General features: G+C 40.6%; 1 protein-coding gene across 1 annotated transcript in view; it reads left to right on the top strand.

Annotated features, from left to right (window-relative positions):
• The first annotated feature begins 654 nt into the window (after positions 1–654).
• Positions 655–22,241, top strand: part of KREMEN1 (kringle containing transmembrane protein 1) — a 30,081-nt gene continuing 8,494 nt past the window's right edge. Inside the window, exons 1-8 of the mRNA XM_053993668.1 lie at positions 655–1,039; positions 10,536–10,698; positions 13,541–13,632; positions 17,983–18,107; positions 18,546–18,699; positions 19,528–19,860; positions 20,472–20,630; positions 21,836–21,920. Coding sequence (XP_053849643.1) covers positions 961–1,039; positions 10,536–10,698; positions 13,541–13,632; positions 17,983–18,107; positions 18,546–18,699; positions 19,528–19,860; positions 20,472–20,630; positions 21,836–21,920 — 1,190 coding nt within the window. The 5' untranslated portion in view covers positions 655–960. The remainder of the gene's footprint in view (positions 1,040–10,535; positions 10,699–13,540; positions 13,633–17,982; positions 18,108–18,545; positions 18,700–19,527; positions 19,861–20,471; positions 20,631–21,835; positions 21,921–22,241) is intronic.

Here is a 22,241-nt window from a genome sequence, read left to right as displayed (position 1 = left end):
TGGCCGTGTTCCTGTTTGTGTGGCTGTCTGTGTGGCTATGTTCCTGTTTGTGTGGCTGTCTGTCTGTGCGGCTGTCCCTGTGCCTCTCCCTGCCACCCGCGGCCGGGACAGCGGCCCCCGCCCGGCCTCAGCTCCGCCCGCCTCGGGACGCGGCCTACGGGGGACACGGCGGCTTCAGCAGCCGCGCTGCTTTCTGCCAGAGCTCCCTGGGCACGGCTCCGCCGCCCGGTCACTTCTGTGGGGCGGGTGGTGCCTTTCCACTTTTAGAACGACGCCCCAAATCGCAGCGTGCGGCGCTGGCACATCGCCGCCCGCGGAGCCGCTCATGCCCGCGTCCCTCAGAAAGTTTGCAGCGTTCTCTCCCCGTCCGTGCCTTCGCGGCTTCAGGAGAGGGGAGCCGGGCTGCACCTGCGCTCGCCCATCGGCTCCGACACCCCCAGGGAGAGCCCAGCGGGCGGAGGGCGTGTGCGGGGCAGGGGCAGCGGCCGGCCGCGCCAGGCCACGGGGCTGACGGGCTCTTGCCCGACCTCTTCCGCGGGACACCGGGTACGAGAGCAAGGCTTGGGTCGCTGCTGGGATGGAGGAGTTTGTGTGTGTGTGTGTGTGTGTGTGTGTGTGTGTGGCGAGGCATCCCGGCCAGCGAGGAGGGGCTCCGCGGGGCCAAAGCGCTGCCCCGGGGCGAACGCCACCAGCCCGAACCTGTCGGTGTCAGAAGTGGAAGCGGCAGCCCTGCGGTCCCCGCGCTGCAGCAGGTTGGGATGTCGGTCTCTATCCTTTCCTGTCACATGGCTGGTAATAGGATCCCTCATCTGCCACTCGGCACCTCGCCGGGGCGCACTTACAGGACACATGCTGTAGGGCCTCCGCTTCCCGCACTTTGCGCTCTTCCCGGCCGCCTGCCACCCCCGGAGAGCCGGGGCTGCCGCCTGCGAGCGCGGCGCGGCCCGGCGGCCGCTGCCTATGGAGCCTCCCGCCCTCGCCGCCGTCCTGGCCTTCTCCGGGCTGGCGCTGAGCTGCTGCCGCGAGCCCGTTCTGTCCGGTGAGTGCCGCTCCGCGGGGAGCCGGGAGGGGGGCGCGATCGGGGCTGCTCCCCGAGCTCCTCGCAGGGCTGAGCGGCGAGGGAGCGGGGCAGCCTCTCCCCGAGCTCCGCAGACCCTCAGCCCCCCGCGGAAGGGCTCTGCCGGCCGGCAGCGCCTCTTCGAGGTCGCGACGACGTCCCTTCCTGCTCGCCAGAGCCGTGCCGGGCTCGAAGCTGCTCGTGCAAGCACGCAGCGGGTGATTTTCCGTGGAGTTCGTGGGTATTTGAGGCTCTCCCCAGTTCAGCTCCCTGCTCGGAATTTCCTATGAAAGCATGATGTAAGAGAAAGAAGAGCAGCACGTTTCTCTATTAAAGTGGTTCGATAGCTAGGGTCTGCGGAATGGAGGCAATTAAAGGGAGAGGGGCGTGCGATTGTTTGTGTCACTGGGGGAAAAGCTGGGGCAGCAGAGGCAGAGCTTGAAGGGTGAGCATCCCGCCTGTCCGCAGTGTGCTGCCTCAGCTCCCGGCCGAGCCTGGCTCCTCTCACCATTTAGGTTCTCGTTCAGCCCAAGAGTCGGGGAAGCCTGAAGCTTCACTTCCTAAAGGTGATTTTTCACTTAAAATTTCTCGGCACCCTTTTGTCCTCATTTTAGTTGTTACTGATGATTTCAAGTACTATGGTTCTCCTCTGGTAAACACTGGCCATGCTTTGCAAGATCACAAGTGGCAGTTCCAGATGGTCACAGCATCACAGGCATCAGATGTGTGGTACTTCTGGATACATTTTATGTATTCTTAATTGCTGTTTCTTCTTACAAAGTAGAATTTGCTCTACCTCTTGAACGCATACTTGCTCATCAAGTTTTTGTAGATGCGCCTAATTAGATCTGAAAAATACTTGCATAGCCATTTTCAGGGAATAAAAAACCTTTTACAAGAAAAAGTTCTGGTAAATTTTACTTCTTCTCAGAAGTAAAACATGAGAGTATTTTCAGATAAGCGTTTAGAGAGCTGCCTAGACAGGGACCATGTCTAAGAGACCGTTCCCAGTACCATTAGGACGTGCTTGGTGCACACAGTGGATACTCCTTCCTTTGCTTAGGTTGAAGAATGTTTGCTTGTAAGGTTTCTGAACAGAGCACTCCATGTGTAACCATGTCTCTCACAGAGGGCTGTGTGACAGCAAGTGGAGGATATGGCCCAGCATGAATGTTTGGCTGTTAAAGAGGACAGAAATGCCTGAGCACAAGCAGCTGGGGCAGGGGGAGGCGGGAAGAGTATATAATGCCTCCAAATGAAGGTTTAGCAAAGGAGAATGGATCTAGAGAGCACTGTCACCCACGTGTCTTCTGCTAAAGAACCTGGAAACAGTTCAAATACAGCAACTTGTAGTTTGTATGGCATGTACAGGATCTGCTGAGCTCCTAATCTGCACAAGGTACACATCAAGGTTTTTGTCTTGACCCCTAATCCCACAGAACTGAAATGGGATCAGCTGTGTCAGGTTGCACTTGAAACTAGTAGAATTCTGAAATGACAAACATTACTATTGCTTTTGGAAGGCAGTTTGTTGTATGGTATGTTTTTAATGCCTATTCCTTGTTTTGGTTTTTAATGCATGTCCTTATAAGCTTATTGTAAAGTGCAGTCAAAACAAAAACTGTGTCACCATCATTTGCTAAGGTAGGAGAAAAACTTCTGGAATTACTATATGAAAAATTACTCCAGTTGTCAGAAATGAAAGTGAATTAACACCCATTTTTGTACATAATACTATGGTACTTTCCACATAATGTTTCTGCTTTGCCATGCGATGTTTAACAGTTTCTATTAATTCAAACACTGACATTTCTGCATTCAAACCTTGGCATTTGTGCATTCAAACATCAGCCATACATAATTTCTCAAGCGGATCAGAAATAAGAAGTGTGTGGGTAGATCACCTACCATTAAGGGACTGTTTGAATTGGGTGAGTTTTGTGTTACAAGGCCAAAGAAATGGAAATGCCTTCAGCAAATGTTAGTTTTGGTGAACAAATGTTATTTTATATACTCAGTGCAATAAGTTATAATTTCTAGTTTCTGTATTTATACCATTAATTTAATTTCCCCATCAAAAATGTATGTGATTATCAATCTCTTTTTCCTTTCTCTGTTTTCTTTCCATTTAGCAATACTGAGTCACCATGTCCTTGGTTTTTTTCCCAGCCGAGTCTTTCCTTTGAGCTGTTATTCCACCTCTCTCTTACAAACCTGGTATCTCTTGTCATTGTATTCTGTCTATGCCTTGGTGATTCAGAGAAGCAGTTCTACTTGATATGCCATAAGCAAGCCTCATAAAATACTTTAAAAAGCAAATTTTTTTTCTTTCTAACTAGGCAGATAGGGGATGGAATAGTCAGACATTTCAGCATATCATGCTTGTACATGCATAGACCATAACTCAAAATCCAGAGTTATGTGAATGGATTTAAGCAGGATGGAGCCAAAGAAGTAGGAGGGAGGCAGGGATTACATGCTGCCAGCTGCAAAATTTTCATTTTTGTCATATCACACCATAACGGTTGTGCAACTGACCACTCCCTTCATCCACACAGTGGCTATGGCCCATCCTGATAAAATTGCCAAAGGGATTCAGCCTGCCACACTTAACAAGGGAACAACAGTTTAAAAACTTCACAAAGAAAGAAAACAAATGGGTGTATTAAGGAACAGAAATTCTTATGAGGTCACATCACGCATTCTTACTTCCAGTGATAAAGAATCACAAGGCAAGCAAGTGTGTTTGCATCTTGTGGCTGAGGATCAGCCAGCAGCTGCAAAGCTCTGGCTAATACAGCATGTTTGTATTGTACAAATAAAAAGACAAAAGGGACAGAATGCATTCAGAAATAATGGGAACTGTCTCTTGTGCTCATAACCTAACTTGCCTGCTTCCAACATGTTCCAGAAAAGATCTGGCCAGACAGATTTTTTTTAAACAAAAAACGTGATGGAAAGTGATTAGCTTGACGATTAAAGTCAAAAATCTCACAAGGAGAGCAAGTTCACATATATGACAGCTCACAGACTGCCAGAGAACACAAGTATCAGCTCTGCATGTCTGTACATTTCCAGGAATGTACATTTTTACAAGACAGATGCTTCAGTCAAGGTTTGACTGGAGCAAATCTCAGGTGGCATAATTCAAGTATAATCAGATACTCACTGTGGCTACTCTCTGGCTTGGACCAATGCTAATTAGGTCTCTAATTCTGACTAGCAAAAATGATTGCATTCGAGGACTTTCAAAAATTGTACATGTATGTCTGTGTGTGTGTTTGCATGGATATGTAGAATGAGCAGGATACAATTCTTAAACTACATGTGGAATACCCCCACATTGTAAAGGAAAAGATGATTAGCTAATCAAGTGCCCTCATGGCATCACGTCAAAATTTAACTGTCTGGTTTAAGAAATGGGGAGTTGTTTTCTAGGAATTTTGAAAATTGCAATTTTAAACAAAAATAATTCTTTTTGATGGTTTTTCTTTAGCTTTTATCAACTGATCTATTGTGGGGGGTTCTTGCTGTTACAGCACAGGCACAGAAGCCTGACAGTTTTGATGAGTGGTTGTATTATATTAGCATGAATTGGAATAGAAAAGTATTGAAATGTAAAAATAATACACTATTTTTTTACTCGGGTAGATCTAAATCAGCCTTATCCTTCCCACAAGCATTTATTTTGCATCATAACATAATATGGAATGAGATTTTTTTTTCCTGACCACTCATATGATAGTATGCAAATTAACTTTTGGTTTAGTCGATAAAACTGCATCTTCAAAGAAAACCATTTCAATGCTAAAAATATTTTTAATAATGACCACAGAAGCCATATTTGTGTCTTTCATCTCCTGAAGCTTCTTCTGGTTTTAATCAGTGTTCCCACATGAAGAACTGTGGCAACCTATGATAATAGAATCCCTATTCACATCTCTAGGGAAACAAAAATGTTCTCATTTGAAGAAGGTGATGTGGTGTTCTGCCCCTTCCACCCGTGGGCCCCTGCCTCTGTCACTGCCGGGGTATCTTGGCATCAGTTAAGTGGTTTCTGTCCTTTCCTCTGTGCATTACTTTCCCATTGAAGTGTTTCTGCTGTCTAATTATACCCTTTCAATCAAATTAGAGACTGCAGCATCTGGTTAGTGCCTGTAACTGTTGCCATCTGCACCTAGATACAGTGCTTTCATTTAAGGAGGAGTGCTTAAATTGCAATCTCCAGCAAGAACTAGAACAGTTTAGATAGAATGGAAATGACTTAAAAATTATTCTTGGAATACTCTGCAAGCACATGCATCAGGCAACCCACACTGAGTCATTATCGGACCTGGCACCCTTGGTTTCATACCCTTATATTCTGCTTAAGCATTTTTCTGACTTCTCTAAAAGGCTGTAGGAAAAAACAAGTGAAAACTGAGCAGGCAGTTATACCACGTAAATTCAAGGAACCTTTAATTTTTGGTCCAACCTTACATTTAATTACACTGCTGTAATGAAACCCAAGATTTAAATAGTAGCCACTTTCATTTATCTTCCATTAATCTGCAGATCTTTAAAAGAAAACGTTGCTTTTTGTTGGGCAGTAGGTGGTAGGATAATTTCTGGCTTGGGTAGGCTAGTTTCAGGTTGATAATTGTTGTCAGTCTCTCTGGACACTGCTCAGTGCTCCAAGTAGCTATGAAAACATTAAGCAAACAAAGTGGTTTGGTTTGTTTTTTTTCTTCTCTCCAGTGGAATAGGAAGAACTTTGTCATTCTGAATTTTCAGTCTCAAAAGCTATGTACAGGCCTCAAACTTGGAAAGTACTCTAAGAAGTCATTTAAACCATCCTGAAACCTCCATCCCTTCAGTCTGCAATTTGTAGTGTCTCTAGATAGATGTATTTGAGAAAATCATTGGAAGCCAATGCAGACACCGAAATGTCAGTGATTTATCATCAGTAAAACACCAGGCTGTTATAGTCTGCACTACCTTAATTTTTCAAATGATCCTAAAGTGGCGCCCATGTGGAGTGCAGGCAGCCATGCAGTCCCAAAGTAACAAAGGAAAATGATCATTGTAAGGTCCCTACATTGAAGAAGAAACCGACACAGATGGAAAGAATTTCTACAACAGCTGCTGTTTGATCTTCCAAATGTTGATCTGGCTCTAATAAAACTAATTGTGAACCTGTATCACACACTGAGTATTCACTTACAGTGGACAACATCCCTAGTCTTGTTTTCTGCTTTTTTGTTCTAGCAGTTGTCACTCAGTACATACTTACCTAGTCTCAGCATTCATTTTAAAAAGTTACTTGCTGTCAACCATGGCACCTGATGTGTTGAAAACAAAACAGCCCTGACAACAAAGTGCTGTCCGTGATTTCTCACCAAGGCTCATGAACATTAGCCTGAACAGCATCTGTTGGAACCTTTTGTGACTAGAACCACTGCAAAGGTTCTCTGATTAATTATCTCTGATTAATTCTGTTTACAGACATGATGCAGCAGAAGCAGCAGGGTCATTAGGCAGTTAATTGAGTGAAATCATCATGGACACTGATTCTAATCACAGATTTGACATAAGCCTCTACTTCAGACTATGTCTGAAACCCAGCTGACTAAAATCTTAGAAGTATGAGGTCACACACTTCTAGATTTGAGTGGTCACAGCTTTCTTCATGTCCTGTCTGAAACCCTAGTGTTTTAGTAGAGGTTTATAGCTGACAGGATAGTCTGAGCCTCGCGTGCATGAACAAAACCCACGTGGCAAATCTATCAAGCACAGTGGCAACCTGATGCCTTCTCAGGGGCTGTCAGCTCTAGTGTCCACAAGGTGTCTGTCCTTGCCACTGGGAGAGGACTTGGATACAGTGCAACTTCTGTCACAGCTTACCATAATCTTACAAAACTTTAAGGAATAAGGCTTGCTGAAATTCATAGAACCAGTATTAATTTTCTTGAGTCACAGTTCTGATGTTACATTCCAAGTGAGGGACTTCGTACCCTAAAGTGTCATGGAAGTATCACTCAACCTAAGGGTGCCACAACACAGAGAGGTGGTTTTTGCTGGTTGATTTACTCTTTTCCCCCTCCCTTTTGCACAACCTACTAAAGAGAAATCAGGTGATTTGAATAAGCCAAAGAGTTTTACCAACAGTGTTCAGTCCAGTCTTTTCTGACTCTTTAATTTAGATGACCTCATCTGAATTAGTTTTGTGCAGACAAATCTAGGTGATCTTTTTTTAAGCTCATCTTTTCACAGAATTATTGCACCATTGGTACAAGACAAAAAGTAGGGTGGAGGTTCTAACCTCCTGTTCTCCAGAATCTCCTAGGGCTTGGATTTGAAATAGAGAGGACAGTGGCCTTTCTGCAGAAAAACATGCACCTTCAGCATATTGGGAGTATTAATTTCATGGTGAAATCACTAAGGTAGTGTCTTGGCTGTCATGCAGCAAAATATGATGAAATCACTGCGTGTGATAAACAGAAGAATTTTTTAGTTGTTGCCAAATAGTGCTTACTCTAAATCGAGGAGTTTTCAGTTTCCCATGCTTAGCCAGTGAGCAAGTGTACAAGAAGCCAGGAGGGAGCATAGCAAGGACAAATGACCTGATTTTTTTAAATGACAATATTTATTTGAAAATATTGCACTCCCATGATATGGCAAAATCGTTATTAATCCTTAAGAAAATCCAAATTCCCTGTAACACAAAAGGTTTTGTATTTCATTTGATAACAGCTGCTAAGTTTCATGACTTAAAGTTTTCACTTCAGTGTTTCAGGGATAATCAACGATTTTGCGTGGCACCTCACTGCCTGGCATTTCCACATCCACATCTAAGCCAGGGGAGCTTTGTTACAGCTCAGCTGAAACATTTGCACCAAGTCTCTTGATAGCACAAAGGAACACAGCAGGCACTGATACAGCTACCTATTGTTTGAGGAACAAAAAGCTGCAGTTAAGAGGAATGAAGAGAGATAGGTAGGCTAGATAGGTAGGCTCTGACTCTTCCTTTTTTTCTTAAAGTGCAGTGAGGTTTGAAAAAATCAGACAAAAAAAGCTGACATGAATATGTAAGTCAGTTGCTACTGCAAGTTAAAGCATGGGCCAGTCTTAGCAGATCCTAAAATGGACTGAAGTTAACTTCAGTTTAGTTTGTGTGCCAGACTAAATTCAGGTATTGTAGCATTCCTTAAATTTCTGAGTAGATGGAAGTATATATTGCTTTTCATTTAGGAGTGAGAATAAAAAAAAAATAAAAACAGAAAGCTAATGTAGATATCTTTTCTGGATGTGCTTATCACTTAAATTCTTTTTGTTGCTTATTATTTTGCTTATCTCTTTTGATTACATTTTTCTCTCTTTTCTGCTAAAATCCATCTGCTTATATTTTTCAGCTATAACCTACAAAAGCTTTTATATTAACTGCAAAGCAAAAGAGGTATTGAAGAAAGTTGCAACACAGTCATGACCTTAAAGTGGGGTTTTTTTTCATGTTTACACAAATATCTGTGGTGGCCTGACTACTGGAAACTCAGATTTGCATTTTTAAGCAAATGTATGCAGCCCACCTGTTTTGTTAAGGCAGATAAATTACAGTAAGGAGGAGTATTGACCTGAAGCTTGCTTTTGTTAAATTATACAGTTTTCTGTCCACAGATGATAGCAGAATACATTTATGGCTGTGCAGACACCTCTTCTGTGTGCCTTCAGCAACAAAATTTCACATAATAGAAATCCAAACTTGCCTAGGCACGAAAATGCACAGGGAAAGCACAAAACCATTGTCTTTCATCTGCTGTGTAATAGAACTCTGAAATAATTATTATAATTGTACCATTCTGATATTTGTGAGCCCAGACTAAACTAATTTCAGAGGCATGGTTTTAATAATACATTTTTCCTTCTTCTACAGTAGTTCTAAATACAAAAACAGTGTACTGTTAATATCAGAATTAAAATGTGGGTGGGGTTTTTTTTTTCCTCTTCCAACTTCAGCCACACAGGTCTTTCTAGACTTGTTTTGTAAGTTAGATTTCATGAGGGACACCTGAGATCAGCACATACTTCAGCACTCTCCCACTCCCTCAGGGCAGCAGAACATTTCTGCAGCTGCAGTATGGTTTCTACAAAGAACACTATCAGATGAAACAGGAGGTTTCACAGCCTGTAGTTAGCAGAAAGCTAATTTTCAATAAATTTCTCCAGTAATGCTGTCCAGTACAAAGAAATGTTTACAGCAGTGTAACACAGCAGCTTTAATCCAGTCACAGCTTGTTAAGTTTTAATCCTATGCTTAAAGAAATGCAAGGATGATAAATGTTAGCAGCTATTAATTATAAGCAGGATGGACTTATTTATGGTAAACTAATTATAATGATTCTTCCTGGAAGGTAACCACAGAATGGTTGAGATGAAAGTGACCTCTGGAGGTCATGTTGTCCAACTGCTGTGCTCCAGCACAGTCACCTAAAGCAGGTTGCCCAGGATATCTCCAAGGATGGAGATTCTACAGCCTCGCTGGGCAACTCGTTCCCATGCTCTGCCACACTCACATTGCATAATTTAATCAAAAAATGTTTTGCAATTTCAGCAAAAGTAAAATTGTTCATGCATTTGGATATTTATTTCATCAGAAGATGTCCAGTGAGCGTGTCCATGTCCATGGCAGGGGGGTTGGAACTGAATGATATTTAAAGTCCCTTTCAACCTGAACCATTCTATGATTAACAAGGCCCAGCAAAGCCAGGCAGCATGAAATTAGTAGTCCAGCTGAGAAGGGGCTAATGTATTTAGTGAAATCATTCTCTACTTTGGTTTCTAACTTGCTGAGTATTAGGAGGCTAGGAAAACAAATGTAAGTGGGAAAAAATATGAGTGAGGCAGAAGAGTACTGACCCATACTTTTTAATCTGAAAACATAAATGCTTTAGTAGCAAATCACAGTATTGTGATTATACGCTGCTGAAGGAGGTTCCTTTCTAAGGCAATTCAATCTGTAAGAATTTTTCTAAATCAGAATGTACCTGTTGGCAAGATCCACGCTTACAAAGTCTTTCACTTTGTAAAGTACAGATAGTCACAACTTTAGCTGAAGTGGCATGAGATTTTGGTTAATATGCTGATAAGTAGCAGACTGATAATGTCATATGATTTCATTTTTGGAAAATTAACAAGTCACAGAGTCATCCTCATGAGTAAAACACAAGGAAAACAGTAAAAAAGTATTATGTTATTCAGAAAATGCATGTTAATTGTGTAAACCTCTCTTCAGACCTGTCTTACACGTTGTTTATTAAAGTAATGACATCATAATCTTTTGAAGAGAAGTTGGACTGAGAGAAAGCTTAAATCCTAGCCAGCATCTTTAGCTGCCTAAACAATGCAGGAAACATGGTCCATTGGATATGGGGTGGAGGGTGAGGGAAGAACAAACACTAAACCTACATATATTCTTTCTTTCTCCATTTCTCTTTCTTCCCAGAATGCTATACAGCAAACGGGGCTGACTATCGTGGCACTCAGAACCAGACCTCCCAAAATGCAGGGAAACCTTGTCTGTTTTGGAATGAGACCTTTGAGCATCCTTACAATACTGTGAAATATCCCAATGGGGAGGGAGGGCTTGGAGAGCATAACTACTGCAGGTAAGAAATATCCCATTGCTTTAACATTGCCTGAATACCCAGTGTTACTTTAAGCAGTTGACAGAAAATTAGGAAATGTCCTGTCATGCAGTGGAGAATGTCAGAACCATGGGTACCTAACACTTTTTGGTTTACCTTGTTATCAGTACCCTGAATCTATCAGCACCATTAGTAGAGTAACTTTTTCAACCCAGCTCCCACACTTCTTCAGCACAGTCCCTATCATGTGTCCAATTTATAAGGTGGCATGACAGAGAAAGACTATAGATTACATAAATGAAAAGGTGGAGATAAAAAAAATATAGAAGTATAGCAGTATAGTGACTGTCTGGATGAGTCTCTGGATGGTTTTTATCCTCACATACAAGCCTGGTTCTGTTACATTTTCCAAGTTTTGTGCTAAAGTTTTGTGCTAATGAAAGTTTATGTAGTCACTAAAAATTCTAAGCGAGCATCAGTGATTTAGAGTTATTTGAATTCAGAAGCTCATCTGTCAGGGGTTACAATACCAAATTAAGCCATGGCAGATGCACTTCTGTTTCCTTGCCTTCTAGAGAACATCCTCTATAACTATGGAGAGCACTTAAAACAAAGCTTAAATAAGAACTTCAGAATTTAGGAGCCAAATCAGAGCTTCAGTTCAGAGATGTTTAGGCTCTGCAGGCTTCTTTTCAGCTCTGTGTCACACTAATACAGAGCTGTGAAAAATATAGTGGCCACAGAATTATCTCTGATACTAATAGCAGAATCAAGAATGTAATTTTGATTGTTGCTGTGTGGCAATATTCTACACAGGCTGTATCTACAGGATCTTACTTTTGGCAGTCGTCTCTGGCTAATATTTTTGTTAGTACAAAGCAAAACATGTACAAGCTGTGCAAAAACATGCATGAGAAACTGAATGTTTATCCAGATACTCAAAAAACACTTGAAACTTGCTTTACCTAGCAAATGAGAACTTGGTAAATGCTACAAGGAGCAAGAAGCCTATAATCTGGTAGGTAAACCTGAGAAATTACTTAATTACCAAAAAGAGCTTTTTTACCTGAGTCTGCTAGGTATTAGAGTATCCCTATTTTCTTCCTTATGCTGTATCACTTGGCTTAGGAATATTCTCACAGGTGTATGGAATTACAGTCCTAACTAATGGATGACTTTTAACTTCACATTCTCTTGAAAGACAGCTTGGAAAGTCACTAAGAGCGCCAGAGTATATCTATAGCATGCAAATGTTGTCGAGGCCTGTGATACAGCTGTTTTAGCTCTTTCTCTGACATTCATCTGCTTGATGACAATGGACAAGTTGATTTTCCCTTTTCTCAGGCAGCACATACCTCACAAGGCTTTTTTTAAGGCATATTATATCGCTTTGAGATTTGATTTTGGGGACAACATTTGAACAATCAAATTTTACACTTGAAGTATTAATCAGAAGCATGTTACCCCTCCCTGGGTGGTCCTTACTTGGAATACTTTGTTTACTGCAGGACACCCTGTCAAGATGGAAATGCCTCATAGTGTTCCGCTCACTTCAACCATAACAAAATTATGAGGACTGAAATTTTTGGAGATTTTGAAAGACAGAGAGTTTTTTTCTAACTGCCTTGCACTTCTGAGGTTGAAGACAAAGATTTTTAAAGACATTCATCATGTTTCTCTCCAATTTCCTCGCATTTTTAAGGCATTTATATGTAGAGTGCCATTCTCATGATTGAATTCCAGACATACAGTTTCTGTCATGAAGATGTAATTGCAAAAATTCCTGTAACTCTGGAAACAAGGGAAAATGGGTTTGTTCAAGTACAAGCTTCACTTGGTTTTAGTCTTCCACTTTTTTTAGCTACTGGAGGCTCTTGCATTACACCTAAATTCCTAGCATAGCTAGTCTTAGACTTTCCTGGTCCACTGAATCTGTTTGAAAGCCTAACTAGCAACATTTTAGTCATCTAAACTGCACTCAACTCACCAGTTGTTTTCAGCAGTCTGCTATTTGACCAAAAAACATCTACAGAATTTCTAAAATTGGATCTCCCACAAAAGAGTTGTTAATAGGCATAAATGACAACATGCAGCTGAACTGACACTTCAGTAGGGCTGTGTCATTAATAGAATTCATGCCAAAGCACATGATAAAAAGATTGCAACTGATCCTACTTAAAAGAAAAAGTTATATTTCAACCTGACTGTCCAAAATAAGAATTTATTCTCTTAAATAGATCTTTGCAATTTGAATAGCATTTCACAGTGTATATAGAAAAAACTTTAAATAACCTAATGACTAATTAGGTATGCATTTGTAAGTGCTGCTACACAACAGCAAATAATTATAAAAATAGTGATCATCATCATCATGGACATATAAGGAATTTACCATGAATATACAGAGATCACTGGAATTGATTTAGTCAGTTTTATTGAAAGGGAAGAAAATAATTCAGTCTTTCCCAGAAGCCTTTATCAGCTACGTGTTTTTATCACCATACACACAGAAAGCTGGAGTCTGGACTATTTTGTACCAAGGCAGAAAATTAAGTTTATGAATCTATGGAACCTGTACGCAGGATGTGTGGCAGAAAATCTTCCTCTCTGTCAGTACTGACCAGAAATAGTTCTGCACCTTTTAACATTGGAGTAAAACAAAGCTATATTTTAGACATTACCAGCATCTTATGCTTGATGAATACTGTAATAACCAAAGCTATCTGAACTTCCTGATAATGCAAAACTTTGCATTTTTTGGTAGGTACTAGAGCAAAAATACTAATGCCATTGAAGCTCAATAAGACTGATTTTTTTTTTTGTGTGGTTTTGGAAAAAAATGGATGAATTTTTTCTCTTTCAGAAACCCCGATGGGGATGTCAGCCCATGGTGCTATATTGCAGAACATGAAGATGGAATATACTGGAAATACTGTGAGATTCCATCCTGCCGAAGTAAGAGCAATTTTTTTAGGCCTGCATCTCAGTTGAGCAGAGACTGGCAGTTACACAACAGTGGGTAGTGATTTCCAAACACAAACTAGGATAAAGCAAAACAGCTTATTTTCATTTGCAGACTAAGCTGTATTTTAAACAGGTTTCTTAGAGTTAATGACAAGCTTACTGAATTGTTCCTCCACAGTTATCCTTTTCATCTTACCTCAGAATTACTGGATTGTATTATTTACAAATAATACTGTATGATGGAATCACACAAAACTTGTGAAGTACTGCTAGCTCTTTGAATCCATAGTTCATTAATTTATTAAAATCTAGAGGACAAAAAAAAAGGAAAGTTTTTACAAGGTATATACATCCATCCATTGCAATTAGCTAACATAATTAATTACATTAGTTTAATGTGTATAGAGCATCCTACACAGAATTGCTTGGAGGAAACAAAAACAATATGAGAGGACACAGTGAAAAGGTGTCTGTGTGCTATATGGGAACTCTGGAGTAGAATTCTGCCTCTGGCAGGTGCAGATACTTAACATTGCTGTGAAACCACAACCTGGATTTTGTTTGACTTTTTTAAAAATCAGATAATTTACAAGCTTCTTTCCAGAATTTAATATTTTTCATGTGTTTCTATTTTTTACCGTGTCCACAATGTCATGATCTGTGTCAGTATCTTCCAAAATTTTCTTTCCCAAACCACATTCTTTAAAATATGCCCAAATACTAAGATGATATTCTAGTTTTGAATGTTAACAAGCAACCATAGCTACACATTTTAATAAGTCTAATCATTAATGTCTTCACTTGCTTTCCTAACTTCTTTTGCAAATACCCTCTGTTTCTAAGGCATAACTCAGGTCTTCACTGCTAAGCACCAGAGCAGGTGTCCATATGTACATATTTGATTGGAAGTATATTTCTTACTTGAAGTTAAGAAAACAAAACCAGACAAGAAAAATGGAGCTAAAGTGATTTTTTAAACTTTTTTCACAGCTTTGTTGTTTTGGATTTATGAATGTGAATGACTCACATCTTCATGCTAGGCAAACAAATACATAAGTGTGACTTTAAGACAGATGCCTTTCACCTAACTTAAATACAGATTAAGGAGTTTAATTTAAAGAACACAAAATCATTCAACACTCTTGGTACTCACTGTTCAGAGGACATCTTACTCTTATTTTTATAATATATACCAGATATGATTTAAGAAACTTGACCCTCCTAATTAAGAAATTTAACTTGGTCTAAAATGAAAGAATTTGCATTTTCTTTAAAGACCACAGATGTTAACAAATTATCTGGATATGACACCAGGAAAAAAAGCTGAAAGGCAAATTCTCTCCACTCCATTTGTTCTACACAAAGGATCCTTTTAAAACCAGCCTCGCTCATTTTCTCTGTGGTGGGGAGCAGAGGATTTAAACTTGGACACTTACTTGCACAGATAATCCAGACTTACATTTACAAAATGTCCTTTTGACCAGTAGCAGCTGCTTCAAGCATTGCACTGAAACTCGATACTAGAAAAAGGAATTGCAGCAATTTAGAGCAAACTGTACATTGCAAGCTCATCCAAATCTTAATACAAACCTCATGGTTTATGAAGCTGTGTAAAAAAATCTTTTATTCTTCACCAGACTTTCTGTTTTCAGTAAGCATGATGCTATGTCATAGGACCATCAAAACTATCTTGTGAGGTGCACAATACAAAACTTGACTTTTGTGATGGAGCAAGAAAGCAATTGTTTAAAAAAAAAAAAACTATTTGAAATTTTTTAGAGAAAAATTTCTTATGTAGGCTTCTTTTCCTTAATGATATTTACTACTAGGAAAGTATCTGGAACATAAGTTACCTATTAACTGTGCCCACATAATACCATGGCAGTGCCAACAACATGAAGCATCTTGATTGCCTAAAGAGATTTGTGTGCAATGATTCATCTGAACAATAATTAAGAATCTACAGTTAAGAACTTTTCATTATGGTGATGAATTCACATGATTATCTCATGTGTCTCATTCCCTAATGTTTATACATAACACTACATGCTTCAGTCAGAAATGTGTTCTGACATTCTGAGTAGGTAAGGTACAGAATTAGCAGTGTTAGATGAAGATGGATGAGCACAATCACAGAAGACAGTGGTAGTTACTCCAGGAGGAGCTTTGTCTTCCCTTTTCTTCCTCTCTCCTTCTTCATGTCTGCTAAGCAGACTGGAATGGACAGAAACAAAATAAAAGGCAAGGCTGCAGCTCTGAGTGCTGAGAGAACATGTGCATCTCACATGGAGGATTCAGAACGGAATGCTTCAGATGGTTTGTTTGCAGTGTTGCAGCTATTCCCGACTTCTTTGGTCTCTCTGTTAATGAGGCTAGGTTTAAGTTCAAAGGAAATAACTTACACTTCCAAAATGTGAAAGAAAGAAAGAAAGGCTTGCTATGCCACTTAACTACATCTTCATGTTTATGACTCACATGACTCTCTCCCCATAAACAGATTTCATTACTGGAATCTTATTTCCAGTGTGCATGTATGTAATGTAATAAATCTGACTGAAATATGGAGGAGGTGTTAAATGGCAGGGCCAGGTAAGTTATACAGAGCTATATGGAACACAGGAACAAGGACAGCTCAAACCATTTGTGCAGGCTACCAGTGCAAAAAGCTAGGAGGCTCTTCAAAGACAGCTAGATGAGCATAGCTGGAACATGGTTTTGAGCTCAAAAGGATTAATTCCATATTTTAATACATTGAATATGTGCCTCAACATGTAAAATGCAGAAGCTGTGGTGTTTGCCAAGACCTCATTATGTCAAATGCTGCTTAAAAGAAAAATGCTTGTGCAAAAGAGATGACCTTTTAAGAAGAAGAAGAGGACAGATAGATACAAAGGGGTGAAGACAGTGTAATAGTGAAACATCACTGGTGAGCATGAACAGTAATTGCAGAATGGAATGACTACCTCATTTTTTTTGCCAAGTTTCTTTAGCAGGCTAAATATTAAGAGCAAAGAAGGTTAAAATACTGCTGGGACACCAAAGAGACTTATTTAGTTAAAAAATTTAAAAAGTTTTCAAATTACTCAGGTTTCTTAGCATACTGAAGTACTAATCCTCTGGAGCCAAGGTTGAAAGATCTCACTAATAAAGCTACTTCAAAAAAGAAAAAAAAAAAAATCCCAGGTCTCTTAGGAAAAGGAGCTAGGTTGGATAACTAGGAAGCTTTTTCAGGGCTGTGAAATCATGCACAATACAAAAAAGAATGAAGTCTCTCATGAGTTATCTGCCCAGCTGTACTCAGCTGGGGTGGGGCTGCAAGTGGGGATTTCCAAAGGTATGTTAAATCAGGCTGTAACTTGAAGTCTCAGTACTTATATGAATGTTGCTGCAGGGCATATCAAAGCCATAACTCCATGCAAGTATTTATAATTGAAATTGTATTCTTAGAGAACAAAATTAATTTCTGAACAATATTTCAAGCAACGTTATGTCATTATTTATAATAAGTTTACTGGGTACTGTAATAACCAATGACTACATAAATAAAACACTCATACAGGTCTCTGAGCACATCATGTCATACAGAGCTGTGGCAGTTAGGTGGACAAAAAGAATCCATGTCAATCTGGCACAGGAATAAACTTAACATAGAGCTAGTAACAGATTTAATTTCAAGCATGTGAATAGATATGACAAGTGGGCAAGGGATAATTTTATGCCATTATCACAGCACTGTATTGTACTCTACATCCTCTCTGGGGTGTGATCATGGCTAAATTCCAGTGCCTTGATGAAAAGTGCAAAACCAAAAAAAAAAAAACCAGAGCACTGAAGGGAGAAAACTCTGATCTCCCATAGTGACCAAGGAGCCTTGAAACATCATATTAATGTAAATAGATGGGTTGTTTTTTTAAAGTAATAATGCTCATTTTTAATTTCTTTGTATGATGCTTCAGATTCATATCAGAAGTCAAGTTTTAAACAAAAAAACCCACAACCCCCCTGAACCCACTTAATGCCTTGGGTTTTTTTAATTGCCTCTTTCAGGAGAAATAAACAAGGTATTTATCTTGTCTGTTTTACTGCAGCTTACTGAAAGCAGCTAGAGAGTCTTACAGGTATATTGCTGAGATGATTTGATACTCTTTTATCCCATCACTCATCCCTGGGCGTGTTTGGAAAATATGACAAGAATCATACAGAGCATGAGTAACAAAGAGTTCCCGAAGTGCAACATCAAGCCCAGAACATAGAGAGAGCTGCTCAGTGACCAGGTAGTGCATGAAGTGGTCTGGGCTGTTTACAGGCACTTTAAATGACTGTTGTGTGTTACTCCTGTAGTGCCAGGAAATCTGGGCTGTTACAAGGACCATGGGGAGCCACCACCTCTGACTGGCACCAGCGAGACCTCCAACAAACTCACAATCCAAACGTGCATCAGCTCCTGCCGCAGTCAGCAGTTCAAGGTGATTTCTTTGACATCCATTTACAAAATGTTTTCAAAGACAAAAATGGCAACAAGCCTAGAGGTCTCTGTCGTATTTCTCCTCTCCCCCATTTCTTTTTAACCTTTGGGAGGTCGCAGGTTGCACATCCACCCCAGAGATCAAGCCCTCTCTCTGCAGCCAGAGGAATCTGGACGAATGACTAATGAATAATACCAGGAGAAAATATGGATGCTTACTGCAATTGTGAGTGTCAGGGTGCCCTCCATTCCATCTTTCCCCCAGTCTTAAGCAGCATCCTGACAGCCCAAACAAAAATAGCCTGTGGTGGTTCCTCTGAGTAATCACACTTCTCCAAAACACACATATCCTGCTGCCAGCTTTCTTGCTCAAACAACCTCCCGCTGTCACTCCTTCAAATACTATTCCTCCTTTCCTCATGCATCTTTGTTGTCAAAGTTTGCAGGCATGGAATCAGGTTATGCTTGCTTCTGTGGAAATAACCCTGACTACTGGAGATACGGGGAGGCAGCCAGTACGGAATGCAACAGTGTTTGCTTTGGAGACCACACTCAGCCCTGCGGTGGGGACGGCAGAGTCATTCTTTTTGACAGTAAGTATTGAAGCAGGCTCAGTTTTTTCCCAAAGGAGAGGCCTCACATGTTCAGCAAATTAGGGAAAGGGCTCAAAAAAGAGAACTGTTGCACACCAAACAGCAAAACACCTCTATTTGGTATAAAATCAAGCTGCTTTCCATTTCCGCCTAAAATTCTCATCCACTAATAATGTGAAATAGCTCTTCCAAGAAATTATGCTTGCTCATGCTCCAGAGGTTCTCTCACTTTCCTCACAAGTGGTACTAAGTCAGCTGTCAGAAACTCCCTAAGAATTGATCTTACTAGAGAGTAAAAAATTGTATATGCATATATGGATATGCACTGTCAGCTGGTGGCATTTCAGTTGCTCTCTGGATTCAGTGGTGTTTAAGTTTTCAATTTCATACAGCTGTGAAAGGGTGTCAGTTATTAAGCAGTGAGAGTTAATAGTCACTAACCCACTTTCCTGCCTGCCTGATAGGTTCAGAGTAGAAGCCCCTGAATCAGTGATTTATCTCTTACCCCATTTCTGCAGGGGTGCAGGAAAGGGTACATGGTTACAACACAAGGACAAAGGAAAGTTGCAGTGTTCAAGACTGATGCATAGGTCAGAGTAATGAGGCATAAGTATTCCAAGAAAGGGCAACAAAAGCTGTGCTCCCAGTGCTGAGGGAGAGAAAGAGCAGCTGCAGAGAATGCATCCTGCTGGCCTAGCCAGTCTGTACCTTCAAGTCACATTTAAGTATTAGAATCTACAGGGTGCTAAAGTTTTGCAAAATTAATGTATTACCTCTTCTTTTTCTTTCTTTCTTCCCATTTTTCTCCCTTTCCTCTTGTTTTCACAGCCCTTATTGGTGCCTGTGGAGGGAATTACACTTCTGCTACAGCTGTGATCTATTCCCCAGATTTTCCTGACACATATGGCACAGGCAAAGTCTGTTATTGGACCATACAAGTTCCAGGAGCATCTCAAATCCACTTCAGTTTTGTCCTTTTTGAAATCAAAGATGCTACAGATATGGTGGAATTGCTGGATGGTTACACCTACCACGTTCTAGCTCGTTTTAATGGCAAGAACAGGCCTCCTCACACGTTTAACATCTCTTTGGATTTTGTCATTTTGTACTTTTTCTCAGATGACATCAACCAAGCCCAGGGATTTGCTATCAGGTATAGAGGTAAGAGGCTACCTTCGCTGTTTCTGCCTTTCAGTGAAGCATTTAATTCACACGGGAGATTTCTGAAGTGGCAATTAAAGAACAAATATTTCATCTCTTATCTAAGAGGTGTTTCATCTCTCTTGTTGCCACTACTCACTGGGTGAAAGCTTCGCCAAAATTCCTCTCAGTTTGGAACATTCCAGTCAGCTACATCATAAATAGCAAAATAAAAGTTTTTAAAAATTCAATTCAATAAAGGTTTTAAAAATTCAATTCTATACCTTCCTGTTAAAACAGATTGGAAAATGACAGAGGGAAACAAAACAAACAATAATCCATCTGCACGTTGGCTCATCTTGGCTCCTTCTAACAGTCTCTTCCTCTTCAGCTGAAAGTTATCAGGAGAAAATGTTCTGGTCCTTGAGCTGTACCTACTGTTATGATGAGCTGCTAGAGAAATTCTGAGAACCCCAAAGTGGTGAAGTACAGGCTTTTTTAGGAATCAGATATAATTTGATTATTTGAGTGCCCTTACGTAAACCAGAGAGCAGCATGTCTGTTTATAAGCACAAAAGTCCAATTACACCTGTTAAGAGACTGTTATTGTAATCATACTCCTCTGTTTTCAGCTGTGAAGGACAATGTGCATCAAAACAAGATCCCAGTGAATCACACCCTTCCAGAGAGGATAAATGAACAAGCAAATCTCAGCATCAATGCAGCCCGGTCATCAAAGATACTCTATGTCATCACAACCAGCCCAAGCCATCCAACCAGCTCCATGCCTGGTAATGACACAGTAAAATGTGGAAATGGGAAAATCCATTTTGCCAAAGCAAAATCCAGAGTCACTATTTCCTTTGCTGCCTCCTCCACATTAGCAGATCCACTGTGCATCTTACTAACAGATGAATTTTCATTCAGTCTAATTAGCACTTACTGAGAGAGGGATTCTCTCATTACATTTCAAAACACTTCTCAGCCTAAGTCAGAAATAGTGTGAAGATGATGAGTTCTTGAGAATGAAAGCATCTCAAAATGCATGAGTCAGAGCAGCCTCCTCACTGAGATCAGCTTTAGTGACCTGCATCCCACAGAAGGGCACAAGTTGCTGAAAGAAGAGCAAACTTTACTTGTAGAGTCTAGAATAGCTTGAAATGCTGTTTGCATCCCTGTTACCCCAATTAACAAAGCCTCATCAACAATACAAAGAGGACTAGACAAGTTAATGGGCGTAGGAGAGGTGTCACTGAGAACTGTCACTTGCTTAGAACTCGTCTTCAGGACATCACTGAATTCAGGAAATTACTGAGCTGTAAATAACTGAAGTCTAGAAATGCACTCTTGGTGAATATCACCATTATTCTCTCCTGCTGTTAAACCACTCTGGGTATCTGCTTTCATCTATCATTGGAGCTGGGCCTCAGTCCCACTGGGGACATTCCCACAGTCCTGAAGCTGTCTGCATCCCAAACCTGAAACATGAGCTGCACACCCAAACCAGCCAAGGTGCAGAACGTGCCCAGGAATAGTCTGGGACTAGGCCCAGCCTAATGCCAGACTTAGCATAGTTACACCTAAGCTGCCTAGTGTTAAACTACCCAGGAGCACCAACAGAAACTGCACCCTGGGATTTTATGCAGTTCAGAAAATACTGTTCAAATCATCATGTACAGGCAATGCTTTGAGGAAGGGGCAGTGGGTGGAAGGGAACTTCTGCTTCCTTTCCTAGGTAATTTTACTAGTATATGCTTTGAATTTTGCCAGCATTCAATTTTATTGAGAGGAGTTTCACAAGGGAAAAAAGCAGTTCTGACTGAAAGTTGTATGGTTTGTGCCAGTCTGCAGAAAATACTTGTAGGTTTAAGGCATTGTCAAATTACAGATTTGAACAAAGCGTCACAAGGCTGTTTGTTCCTTTCATGCAATATTCTTACTGTAAAAACTGTAAATAAATGAATGTACTGAGAGCTCTCCCTCTTCTCTTTTGCAGAATGGACAATATACAGCCTCACAGCACTGCTCATCCTAAGTGTTACAGCCATAATAGCAAAGATACTTCTGCACGTTACCATGAGGTGAGTGTGGAGCAAAAGCAACCACAGAGAACCAAGATCTCAGCTCTGAACCAAACCTGGGGCTCCTCTCTGCCTTCCAATTGTCAGATTGGCCATATTCCAAGTTAGTTATTACATATTTGTATTCTCATGTAAGATCCTAAATAAGCACATTTTTAAACTTTCCAGTCTGTTAGGATAGCGTTTGCTACTACACTATCTCTTCTGCTCTTGATTTGACAAGATTTGTACTTTAGGAGGAAGGAGGAAAATGTTATCAGACATCCAGGTTTGGTGAGAAGAGGTCAAATTATGATAATACTTTGCAGGGAAAAAATTAAA

The sequence above is a fragment of the Vidua macroura genome, chromosome 18, assembly GCF_024509145.1.
Source record: "Vidua macroura isolate BioBank_ID:100142 chromosome 18, ASM2450914v1, whole genome shotgun sequence".
NCBI lineage: Eukaryota > Metazoa > Chordata > Aves > Passeriformes > Viduidae > Vidua > Vidua macroura.
Note: the sequence above shows the minus strand (reverse complement) of the source record. Positions and strands in the feature narration are given on the sequence as shown.